Source organism: Tasmannia lanceolata, unplaced genomic scaffold (assembly GCF_043159265.1).
Source record: "Tasmannia lanceolata isolate RefF3 unplaced genomic scaffold, GAP_Taslan_0.1 ptg000008l, whole genome shotgun sequence".
Taxonomy (NCBI): Eukaryota; Viridiplantae; Streptophyta; class Magnoliopsida; order Canellales; family Winteraceae; genus Tasmannia; species Tasmannia lanceolata.
This window is the reverse complement of record NW_027518685.1, coordinates 57403036-57414535: the sequence shown is the minus strand read 5'-3', so window position 1 is coordinate 57414535 and position 11500 is coordinate 57403036. Positions and strand designations below refer to the sequence as shown.

The following is an 11500-nucleotide window of genomic DNA, read 5'->3' as shown; positions in this document are numbered from 1 at the left end:
AATGACCTAAAACATATAAATCCATGATAGAGGGGCTCTCACATGGATTTAACACACTAAATTCACCAATCAGGGTATTTTTCAATTTTTCGGATCTAATCATCTCACCAGGTACATCTCTTTATCATTTCGGTTTTCAGAAAATTTGAGGATGCATACTTTACCAATGAAATTCCACGGATCAATATATTAGGTTATTGTTTGTTAAAGTGTAGCAAAATGAGGGTGTCTACAAGAGTGCACCGAGACTTATAGTGGTTCGGTCTTAAAATCAAGACCTAATTCACTCCACCAAGACACCTTGATGGCTTTACTAACGCAATCTACTTAAGGGTGAAGATTAAACAATTTACGAAGTCACTCCGCGCCTCACCACTTGCCGACGGACAAGGCTACCACATCTCCCAACACTTGCCTCCGGAGATGGCTACGCGTTTCCAAGCACTTGCCAAATACAATTGATGAATCAAGAAAAAGAAAACAAAAGCCTTGTCAATGGCTACAAAGGAACGTGAAGATGTACAGTTGAATTCCTATGTCCAATCCTTCACAAATGATTCAAGAGAGGCTCTAAGGTGTTTTTAAAACTCAAAATATATTCCAAATAGGCTTATGAGTGTTAGGTTTGTAATGACATTCTCGGTAGACCTCTCGATCAATCGTGGAACTAGCCGCTACAGTTATTTAAAAAATAGTTTTGATGGATCTCGGTCAACTGCAGTGAAGACTTTGGTCGATCGAGCTACCCTCGGTAGACTGCAAGAAAATTTATTTTGTCAATTTTGATTTCCCAATTTTTGTACCCTTTGAAGATTTGGTCTATTGAGTTCTGTACTTTTACGTCATTTGGTACCTCTTATGAATGTAAGTTTAGGATTGGATTTATACATTCTAAGTAACATGAAAAAGCAAGATCTTCTAGTTCTCTTCTTCACTTCAAGTACTCTGAGTCCTTGGATCTTCTTGGCTTCATTAGACTTCATTGATACTCCATTGCTAGATCCAAGTCACCTTGATCTAGGCTCCCTTGACTTTTTGGAAAATGAACATAAAATCTACAACTTAAGAGCAAACACATTAGTAACATAAAATCTAAACTTTCCTTGCCGGAATCCACCACAGAAGCTAAGTATCCTTGACATCCCTTCCTCAACAATTGGCTGGCCTTTAGTGCCGAAATGGCATGAGGTAGTGAATGCATCGAACTCCCCATCAAACTGATATCTGGTTGTCTTGGAGTATAAAATCTAACCACCTTCCCATGATGATCCAGGTGTACATGGTTTGCCGCTAGCCGATCCAATCTTAATATGACATCAAAATCCTCCATATCCAACACAACAAAATCCACCTCCCATTTCTTGCCCTCAATTTCAACAACACATGACGTGCATACATGATCAATGACTAACATGCCTCTCACCAGAGTGCCCATAGATAAAGCTGCATCCATCATCTCTGGCATCATTTTGTGTCTATCCACAAAACTAGCTGATATGAAGGAGTGCGTCTCCGCTGAATCAAACAAAGCATAAGCATACGTAGAAGATGTAACAGTAGTACGTAGCATTATGTTAATGTTACACTTCATTAAATAACAAGCATATAAAATGACAGTCAGTAAATTCGCAATACTATACACACACACACGTAAAGTTCAACGAGACAAAGTACATGTCACCACGGAGTTCGAGGCCTATGCATCCTGCTGGGTAAATGTGTAAGGTCTCCCAGCCGCTTGCGGCTTCTGAACTCTAGCTTTGCCCTAGCCAATAGGTGCAATTTGCACCGCCTGAGATGCTCCCGAAGACTGAGTCCCCTTCTTTAGAAGGAAATTTGATATCGTATGTCCCTACTGACCGCATTAGAAAATGCCCCTGTGACCCAAGGGCAACTTCTAACATCATGAATTTTATTTCACCTCGCGTACATCCTGTTTGTGCCCCAGTCTAAATCCCACTTTTAGGTGGTAATCCGCCACCCTGTTTCCCAATATGACCTCCTAAACTATTTCTGTCTTGAAAGTGTGTACTCGATCTTATGTTTTTTCTTTTATTGGGATTCCTTATTCTGCTATACTTTCACTACGCCATCTTCCACTGTCAAAGCCTTATTCAAAGATTCTGCATACATCCCAATCTGGAAGTCCTTGACTCTCTGTCTGACGAGTTCATGTAAACCTTCCTAAAATCGATGGGCCATCGCCGCGTCATCATCTATCAATCCCGAAGGGGTAAACTTGATCAGTCTATTGTATTCAGCTTCATACTCCGTTATTGATTTGCTTCCCTATTTCTTTGCACTAGTCCGGAAAAATTTGTCGAAGACGGCTTGCCTAAATTCCTCCCATGTGCAGTCCCCATCTTTCCATCTGATTCCTCTTTCCATTTTCCACCAGTCATCCACGCTACTCCTCAACATAAAGATGGCACCATTCAACTTCTCCTCATCAGTAAAGTATAAGTAGTAGAAAATCTTCTCTAAACCATTCAACCACGACTTGGCTTCCAGCGGATCGTTGGTCCCCTCAAACGGTGTTGTTATGTGTTGAAACTCAACTTGCCAATTATTTGGTCTAGATTGAACTTGCTCCTTAGCGCGGGTGGTGACTCCCACTAGACTTCTCATCATCTGCCCCAAGGTTGGAGATCATGGTTGCTCGTGCTGGGGCTCCTCAATGCCATCCTGCACCTCTGGTGCAAGTCCACGACCTCCAGCACCAAGAGGTTCCCTCTAGAGTCGCTCCCTAGAGCTCATAACTAACTTGTCTATCTTCTACCAACATAGCTTGCTCACATGTCGACCAGGCATCCGCAGTGCACGTGAGTCCGTTATGTAGTTTTCACACAGCACAACTAACTTGTGTGCTAGCCAGGAATCCCCACTGCACACAAGTCTACTATGTCGTTTCCTACATGCTCCTTCCCTACATGTACCCACCTCTCATCTTACAAGTTTAATCCTAAAACCTTAGCTAGTTCTAATAATATATAGGTTCTTTCACCTATGGTCCGATACCACTTTCTGTCGCACCCCAAACCGGGGTCCCTATGACAGCACCCCACACCCTCATCACAAACCTACCACACTGGCATGCAAGGCCAAATCAACAATAAAACCTACTTAACAGATATTCAGAGCAGCTAAAATAAACATTTACTAATCCATAATAAGATTCCATAAGTTATTAAAATATCCAAAGATCCAAGAGCAAACATCACTCGACAACCACAACTAGTAAAAGAAATGAATCATCTAATCAACTAAATGAAATAAATGTCTAAAACTAAATGTAAAGTCTCGAACGAAGCCAATCCACTCTCGACCAAGTCCCACGAGTCCTTTAAAACTACTCTTCAATATCTGTAAAAATGTAAGATATCGTGGAATGAGCCGACGCCCAGCACATAATCAAGGTTTATAAAAAAGATGGATCAAGTACACAACAATCAAATCATGAACGAGAGCATTTTCAAGGATGCAACAATTATTTGTGAATAAGCATTGTATCATGACAAAACATGAGAAACAACAATGGGGTTTAACGAGGCAATATGAGTTTTCATGATGCAACAACCAACAAACGACAATATACTAGGTATTGTTATGGCCACAGTCACCTCCCATAGTGACAGACTAACAAACAGAACACCGGCTTCACATAGCCTACTGGCAACAGGTTGTCAACCGGCTTAACGTGGTCACGGCCAGGTTTTACTGCCCCTGCTGGGAAAGGTCGAATGTCTAGTTTCACAATCCCTACTAGACGAGGTAACAAAAACTAGTTTCACAACCCCTACTGGCAAAACCACTAATTCATTATTTACTTGTTTCCATTCCCGTCGGGCTTCCACAGAAACCACGCTTTTTTCAGCGGAAACTCGATTTTTTGTTGTTTCGTTGCTTTCCTTGGAAAAGTGTTTAACTGACATGGAAATTAGAAGAAATGACATGGAAATATCGTTTCTGTGACTTTTCTCTAGTTCTCTTTCCATTGCTATGCATAAAAAAAGACTACTTTTCCCTGACCTCCATCATCTTGAAGCTTTCTTCTCAAAATCTCTCTCTCTCTCTCTCTCTCTCTCTCTCTCTCTCTCTCTCTCTCTCTCTCTTTGTTTCTTAGGTTACAGATTTTGGGGTTTTCATTTGGGTTGCAGATTTTGGGTTTTAAGTTAGGGTTTTGGGTTCCTTGATTTCTTCCATAAAAATCAAGAATATGGTTTTAGGTTAGGGTTTTGGATTCCTTTCTTTTTTTGGTTCCTTTTTTTATTTATAAAAAATAAACTTAGGGTTTTTTATTGCCTTTTAAGAGAACAGTGTTGCCATCTGTTTGGTGCAGCTTGATTTTTGTTTCGGGTATAACAAAACTCCATAAGGGCCCTGTCTTCCATCTGAGCGAGGCCAAACCTCTGCTTGGTTTGGTTCCAGTTGGGCATACATAAACCATAAACCCTTTTTGTCATCTTCCGTATCTTTTCGAAAGAATGATATTATACGGATTTTCATTGGTGTTGCGTAATGGGTTCCTTTTTTCTTTGGTTAATCTGGTAAGGGTTTTCATTATGCTAGTAATTTTGGCCAATCCAAAGGGTCTTGTGTGATGGAAAAAATCAAATCTTCTGCCAGTATATTTCCCCCGGCCTAAATTTGTTGTGGCAGACTCAATATTTACATGTTTTTATCATGTTTTAATTCAGGCAAACTGCCCTAAATCGATCAAAGTATTCCAATTTTTGGCTTATCTTCAGTTCTGATGAGTGGCATTGGGAAATGCAAATGAAGTTTTTCTATATATTAATGTTAGAGTAGGTGCCCTAAAACCCAGTATATTTCGCATGTTAATCAATAAAAGTTTTTTTTCATGACAATTAATGGGTAACTATAAGTTAAATATGTGTGACATGCTACTTCTTATTGACACGTATTCGTCCTTAAGTAGCAAAGTAGGAAACCCATGCTCATGGATTCAAGAATCCTATGGAGCAAGGAGATATGGGATTTCGGTTCTTTGCAGATCTTAATAGTTCCTAGTTGGGGTTGAGGTTGGACATCTCCTCCTGTATACAACTAGCATCTATCTTGCCAACATGCACGAGATGTGGAGTGACTTATGTCAATCACTCAGGTAGTGGACCCTACGCAAGATAGGATGGGTATGACAATGAGATTGCGAACTGAACGGGATAACATTAGAATAGCTTGTGGACAGGAGATAGTTGAGTTATTCTACCAGACAGGACTCTTTACATGTCCTTTGACCTAAGGGATCATATTGGTCTGTTGGACAAACCTTCGAGGTCAATAATGATACCCGACATGGAATTCTCTACCAATTTCATAGGATAACATTTACGGTTTTGGTCAAACTAGTAGGCCTAGAAAATTACCTGGCTAGGTGGATTTGATAAAATATTTATCCAAAGGATTTCACAAAATAAGTTTTAAAATATTTTCAGCAAATGCATTTGTGGGCCAACATTGCTTGACTAAAAGGTATACCGTGAGTGAGCTCAGGGGGTAGTTGATGTTCACCCCCCGTAGGACTCAACTCAGTAGATGTGGACTTGGAGAAAGGACTTGCACATTTGATGTGATTAGGGGTATGATGATCTGACGGTTATCTTCAGGATTACGTCTCGATGGAGGCCACTGACTCAATGCGATTATAGCATTGGCTACGGAGCAATAATCGCAGTGGAGCCCACTTGTGGGTTCTGCAAGATCTACCGTTGAATCCCTGCTATAATCCCACTCACTACTCAATTGACATATTATTATCTATATTAGATAGAGGTCCAGCATTTATTTGGTTGCTTACACGAACTAGCTTCGTGGCATTGGATGCATTGAAATGATATATACAATATATATAGTGTATATGCACTATGGGATACATTGGGAATACCAAAATGGTTAAGTATAAACCATAAGGGCATTTTGAGAATTATAGAAAAATATGGATGGAGCTTTTAATCCCATTTGATGGGAGGAAATATGTTTATTTAATTAAAATAATTAAATAAATAATTGTAAGTTTAGCTTATAGACTGGTTTTACTAAAACAGTCATAACTTACTCATCCCTTGTCAAAAATTAATGTCTAAGTACTCGTTTCGATGGATTTTGAAAGATCTACAACTTTGTAGTTTATGATTGTTTCTAATTCAGACATTTATTTGTCAAAAAAGGAGGTCGAAATTTGACCTATAGGCTTATAGCGGGAATGTTGAAAAATGAAACAATGTGTAAGATATTTTTTGGATTGTTTTTATCCAATAAAGCAACCACATTTTTTACTTGGAAAAACTCAATTTAGGGATTTCTAAAAGTCCAAGAATTTCTAAAAACACTCCCACATTGTTTGGTTTCTATTTTGAAAAAACCAACTAGCTTGTTTCCAAATTGGAGCTTCTAATTGTGGCTAGTTTCCATGTTTTGTGAGAGATCTCTAGAAGCTTTGGGCTGTGTATATGAAAATTAAGAACTCTATAAATACAAGACAAGGGAATAGAGTTTGCAAGAGCTCTTCCATAATTCCATGTGTTGGAAATTGGTAGAGACAGACCAAGTCTTTCTCCTCTTCCTCTTATTCAATTCCTTCAAGTAGTTTTGTCTTTTCTAAGTCAAAGACAAACATCCAATAAAGATCCATTGATCTAAATACATATTCCCACATTATAGTTTGATTTAGATCATGTTATAAAGTAAACAAATAGTTGTTTACAAGATCCTTTGTGCAAAGAAAGGAATCCATTGGTTCAACTTGCAGTTTCGCATCGATTAGATCATTGGCGGATTTTTGAGGAGTAGATCACACAGACGTTTTTCTTCTCATCAGTAAAATAAAGTATTTAAATTTATGTTTATTAAATCACATTAATATCAATTAGTCCCTAGGAATCCTGGGTTAGAGTAAACATTTTGTTCTACACGGTTTATTCTTCCGCAACGTGTAGCGATTTTGCTCGGGGTTTTACAACCAATCTATCAATTAATCTGTATTTTAAAAGGATATTAAGGGATGCAATTTTTCTATTAATCTGAGCTTTGTTACACTCTACTCAGAAATTTACATCCATAAATTTCAGCTGTGATCTTGGGTTGTTTGGGTGTGAATGTGTCTGTAGTTGTGAATGCGCTTCATTTGGAAATGCAGATATGTTCTAATTGTGAATGTGGTTCAAATGGAAAAGCACATTTCTTCTTTCTTTTTTACACGTTTTGCAAATCTTATTTTCTCGTGTTTGGGGGTTTGATTCTTAGTTTTTGTGGTTTGAATCATGTATGAGATGTAAATATTGTTCTAGTTTAGGTTTAAATGTTTGAGTGGTGATGAAATATAGTTGGGGTTTTGATTCATGTATCGGGATTGTACCATGTTACATTTTTCTTTCTTTTTGTCATGTGATAAGAACGATGTTTACACCCTATTTTAGCTTTAATTTTGGTCCATCTTTCTTTCTTTTTTTTAAGTAGAGGTTGCTTGCTATTTGAGTCCATATTGTGTTGGATTTGGGGCTTGTTTTGCTTCTTGTATGCACTTTACTTGTTACACTTGACATAGGTTCGATGTGGGCCCCATTTTGCATGTTAGGACTTACAGTTTATGTTTTACACGATGTCTAAAAAGTTTTTGTTGAGTTCTGTGTAACTAAACACATCTTTCTATATTTTCTGTTAAGTTTCTGTCAGGTTTTGTGGCAACAAGACTATCATCTAAGAGGCTTTCTGTCAAGTTTCTTTTCCTTTCTTTTCCATTTTGCATAATCAGTTTCCTTCTCTTTCCTTTACTTTACTTTCCTTTCCCGACAAGTGAAAAGAGCATAAAGGTCTATCATTGTAGTCACGAGATTCTTTCCTGGTACTTTCAAAGCTCTATAGATCGGTCTGCGTCACCTCTTCCCTATCTTCTAGAGATCGAAACGTGGATCCTCTCAGACACGGATTAAAATTACACTTAGGAACGATTAAGAAATTCTAGGTGCAGGCAAGTGTGTCTGGGGCCCAAACAATGCAAGAAATGGTCCCCGAACAGATTCCAGGGTTTGGCCGAGGGAACCATTTTTACTATCTTTTTAAAAAAATTCCAACGGACTTCAATCGATTGAACACTTCCTTCGATTGGCGGAACGGAAATTTCTGGGTTTTTCCTAATTTCCCGAGTTCCCCCCTTCTCGACTTCGAATTGGCTTAGCTCCTTCTTCCCTCGTGGAAATTGGGTAGGGCTAGTCCCGTTGGAAAGTTTGCAACAAGAGGATATGTATTAATCCACAGGTTTGCCAGAAACTTTGACGAACAACGGAAATCAAAAGGGGAAACTCTCTCTTTTAACCCAATACACTTAATATTCTTTGCTTAAAAGAAAAGGATCATGAACTCTGTAGTTAGATCGATTACATGCCTTACTCTCAGTTTTTCGGCAACGATAGATGGCTCTCTCTTGCTCTTCTTCTTTGGGATGTTTCCTCTCTTGATCTTAGGTTTCTTCGAGGCTAGGGTTTCTATAGTTTGCAAAGGTGAGGGATTTACGGCACAATTAAGATCCCATATCAGAAATGTGAGGGATTTGGGCTTACAAGTGAAAGCAAAGATCCCATATCGGAAAAGTGAATGCATGTGGAAGGGTGATGCAGGTGCTTAAGAGGGAAGAAGAGAAATAAGAACACAAGAACACATCCAAGAGAAGAAGAAGAAAATGGGAGCAAAGCTCAACCCAATTGATATTCTATAAATTACACAAGTTAATCAAAATTCAAAATCCCTTCTAAAGATGGTTTCTAACCCTTTAAATAAAATATAACAAGATAAAATTCGTTCAACCTCTTCCACTAACTTGAGGACTTACATATCATAAATTGCATTGGAACTCACTAACTTTGACTAGCTTGGGAACCCATAGACATGGTCAACTAAAACTGCCATAACTTTATAATCACTTGTCCAATTTTTGAGCACAAATACTTGCTGGAAACAATTCAAAAATACCTATAAGTTTGTAGTTTACTACTTTCCATGATTCTACCATTTAGAAGCCCAAAAATCAGGTTTAAAAAAAGGCAGCAACATTATTGCGGAGATGCACCTTGGAACTCCACGAAAGCCACCTAGGCATGACATGGCTGCCATATTGGCACTTCATCAAACGGATTATAAAGACTTGGGCACCCTCCCCTAACAGCTAGCTTAATCTCTTTTGTGAGCAACATCACTTGAGAAAGCCATCTTTATGTAGCCAAGAAAATTTGGCTTTAGACATAACAGTTAGCTTTCGTTACGTCTCATTTCAATTTTCCTGAACGATTCTTCACTTCTCTTTTTTACATAATTCCACTTTAACTTTGTCATGAATCAATTTGAAAGACTTGTGTAATGTCTCAAAAAACATTTGGAATCGAGTTCCTAGTTTTGAGTTCCATGTTTAGTTTTGGACCCAAAATCAAAAATCCAAAAAGGACCTTATTCTTTCCCTAGGGTTCAATTCTACTTCACATTTTTTTAATCCCTACAAAAAGTTTCTTCAACGGTCTTCGCCGAATTTTAATTTTGATTTTGATTTCTTTTCTTTCTTTCTTTTTTCTCTTTTTTTTTTTTTTTTTTTTTTGTAAATTCAACCTGATTTTTGTTTATTTTTCGATTTCAAACCAATTTCTTACCCATTTTTTTCCGATTCTTCTTCCTACTCTTTTTTTTCTTCTCAGTTTCCATGACCACAAAGGTTTAGGGCAATTTGGTAATTTCAAGAATTTATCACTTCACTCGCTAACATGTGGGACTCATGCATGGCTTGAAAAAAGGGTCCCAAATGAAAGATCCCACCAATGGGAATGTGCAAGCTACTAATTTGGAAAGTCTACTCGAGTCCCTTGCTAATAAAGTTTGAATAAAAGAGATCATTTACCTCCCACGACTAAGTGTGTCGTGGGGAAAAATCAGCCTTTCATATTTTTTTATGAAAGGCTGAGATTAAAAAACTTGCTTTCGGAAAGATTCATCTCAGCCTTTACAAAAAGGTAAAAGTCTGATTTTCAGGGCCGGTGATGAATCAACCCCCTTATTTTGATATTCACTCAATTGGAAGTTTTTGAATACCAAATTTTAAAATAAGGGGATTTGCCATGCAATTTTGTAGAAAGACATTTTGAGGCTCACCTTTGTAGGTGAGAACAGCCACAAGCTCACTTTTTAGTATACTGTCTTATTTAATTTAAGGGCGATGATATTTTCACCCCCTGCAGTACTTGCACAACCTCCTTATAAAGTGATTTGACATAAAGTTGCCCACTTTTCACGTCAAATCAGGTTGTAAGGGAGGGGGTGTGCACGCAATGCGGGGGGTGAAAATATCATCTCCCTTAATTCAATTTATCATTCTCTCCTTCAAAAGCAAGGTTTTAAATTTTGGTTTCGGAATGCGTTTCGGTCCTCACCAAAACCGAAATTTTTGCCGAAATTTCGTTTGAAATATGACAAATCAAATGAAGGGCTATTTTTTCTCCTACGCTATTTCGATCGCGGAAATTTCGGTGAAATTTAAAACCTTCTTCAAAAGTGAGCCGTGACATGGCTTTCCCCGAAATTGCCTAGTAAGAGGATAAGTGAGACCTTTGCTTTCCTTATTAAATATGAAATGTATTGACAAAGATACCCCTATCCGAACTTTAATTATGAAACATACTGAGCTACATAGCCCCATCCCTAGTTACATTCTAGGGGCCACAAGCCCGCAATGCAGTTTCACTTTAGGTGTGGTTTTGGTCAATTGAGAAACTTTTGAATCTTGTGCAAGATTTATGCAATGCAAGCATTGTTTTGGTAATTCCCTCCCCCCACCCCCCCCCCCCCCCAGATAGAGTATTCGCTGTTTTTAAAGTTGTTACTACAGTGATACGTACACTCCTCTTTCCATTAAAAAACAAACGGTACACTCCCCCTTTTAGTTCCCTTATTCCCATTGGCTATTACATTTGTGAAAAAGTTGAATAGAAAGCTTATTCCTAGTTACACTACCCATCAAAAGAGGTTCACATTATTTACACAAATGAAATCTTTCAGCTTATTCCCAGTTAAACTATCTATCAAAAGAGTGCTAAGATTACCCTTAACCAGTCCTCCAAACAACTATCCTCGTTCATAAATCCTACATGATAAAGACCCATGGAGAGCATTCAGACCTGAATTTGTTAACATAAGTACCAACAGAGAAGTCTTTTTTTAAGATCCAAAATATGCAGGAAATTTTGAAGCTTAAATGCGGGTGTAAAAGAGAGTTAACAATGTTGAAGTAGATGATAGAAAAAGGACGGAGAAATTTGAAAGGGGGACGGAAAGGCGTAAGGTAAGATGGGAAAAAACAAAACATATTTTTTCCCTTGTTTTTTAGGGACTTCTTATCACTCCTTTCTCAAGTCTCTCTCTCTCCATCTGAACAAATATCCCTCCAGCCCATGAATTAACTAGGGTGGAAAACAAGGTCAAGTACTGTGTAGGCCTTGCAAAGTAA

At 38.2% G+C, this 11500-nt stretch overlaps 1 protein-coding gene across 1 annotated transcript; it reads right to left on the bottom strand.

The window, feature by feature from the left end:
• Nucleotides 1–979: 979 nt before the first annotated feature.
• On the bottom strand, nucleotides 980–1570 carry LOC143883085 (uncharacterized). Its single transcript, XM_077386447.1, has one exon. The coding sequence runs from the start codon at nucleotides 1568–1570 to the stop codon at nucleotides 980–982; it is 591 nt and encodes a 196-aa protein (XP_077242562.1).
• Between the last annotated feature and the right edge of the window lie 9930 nt (nucleotides 1571–11500).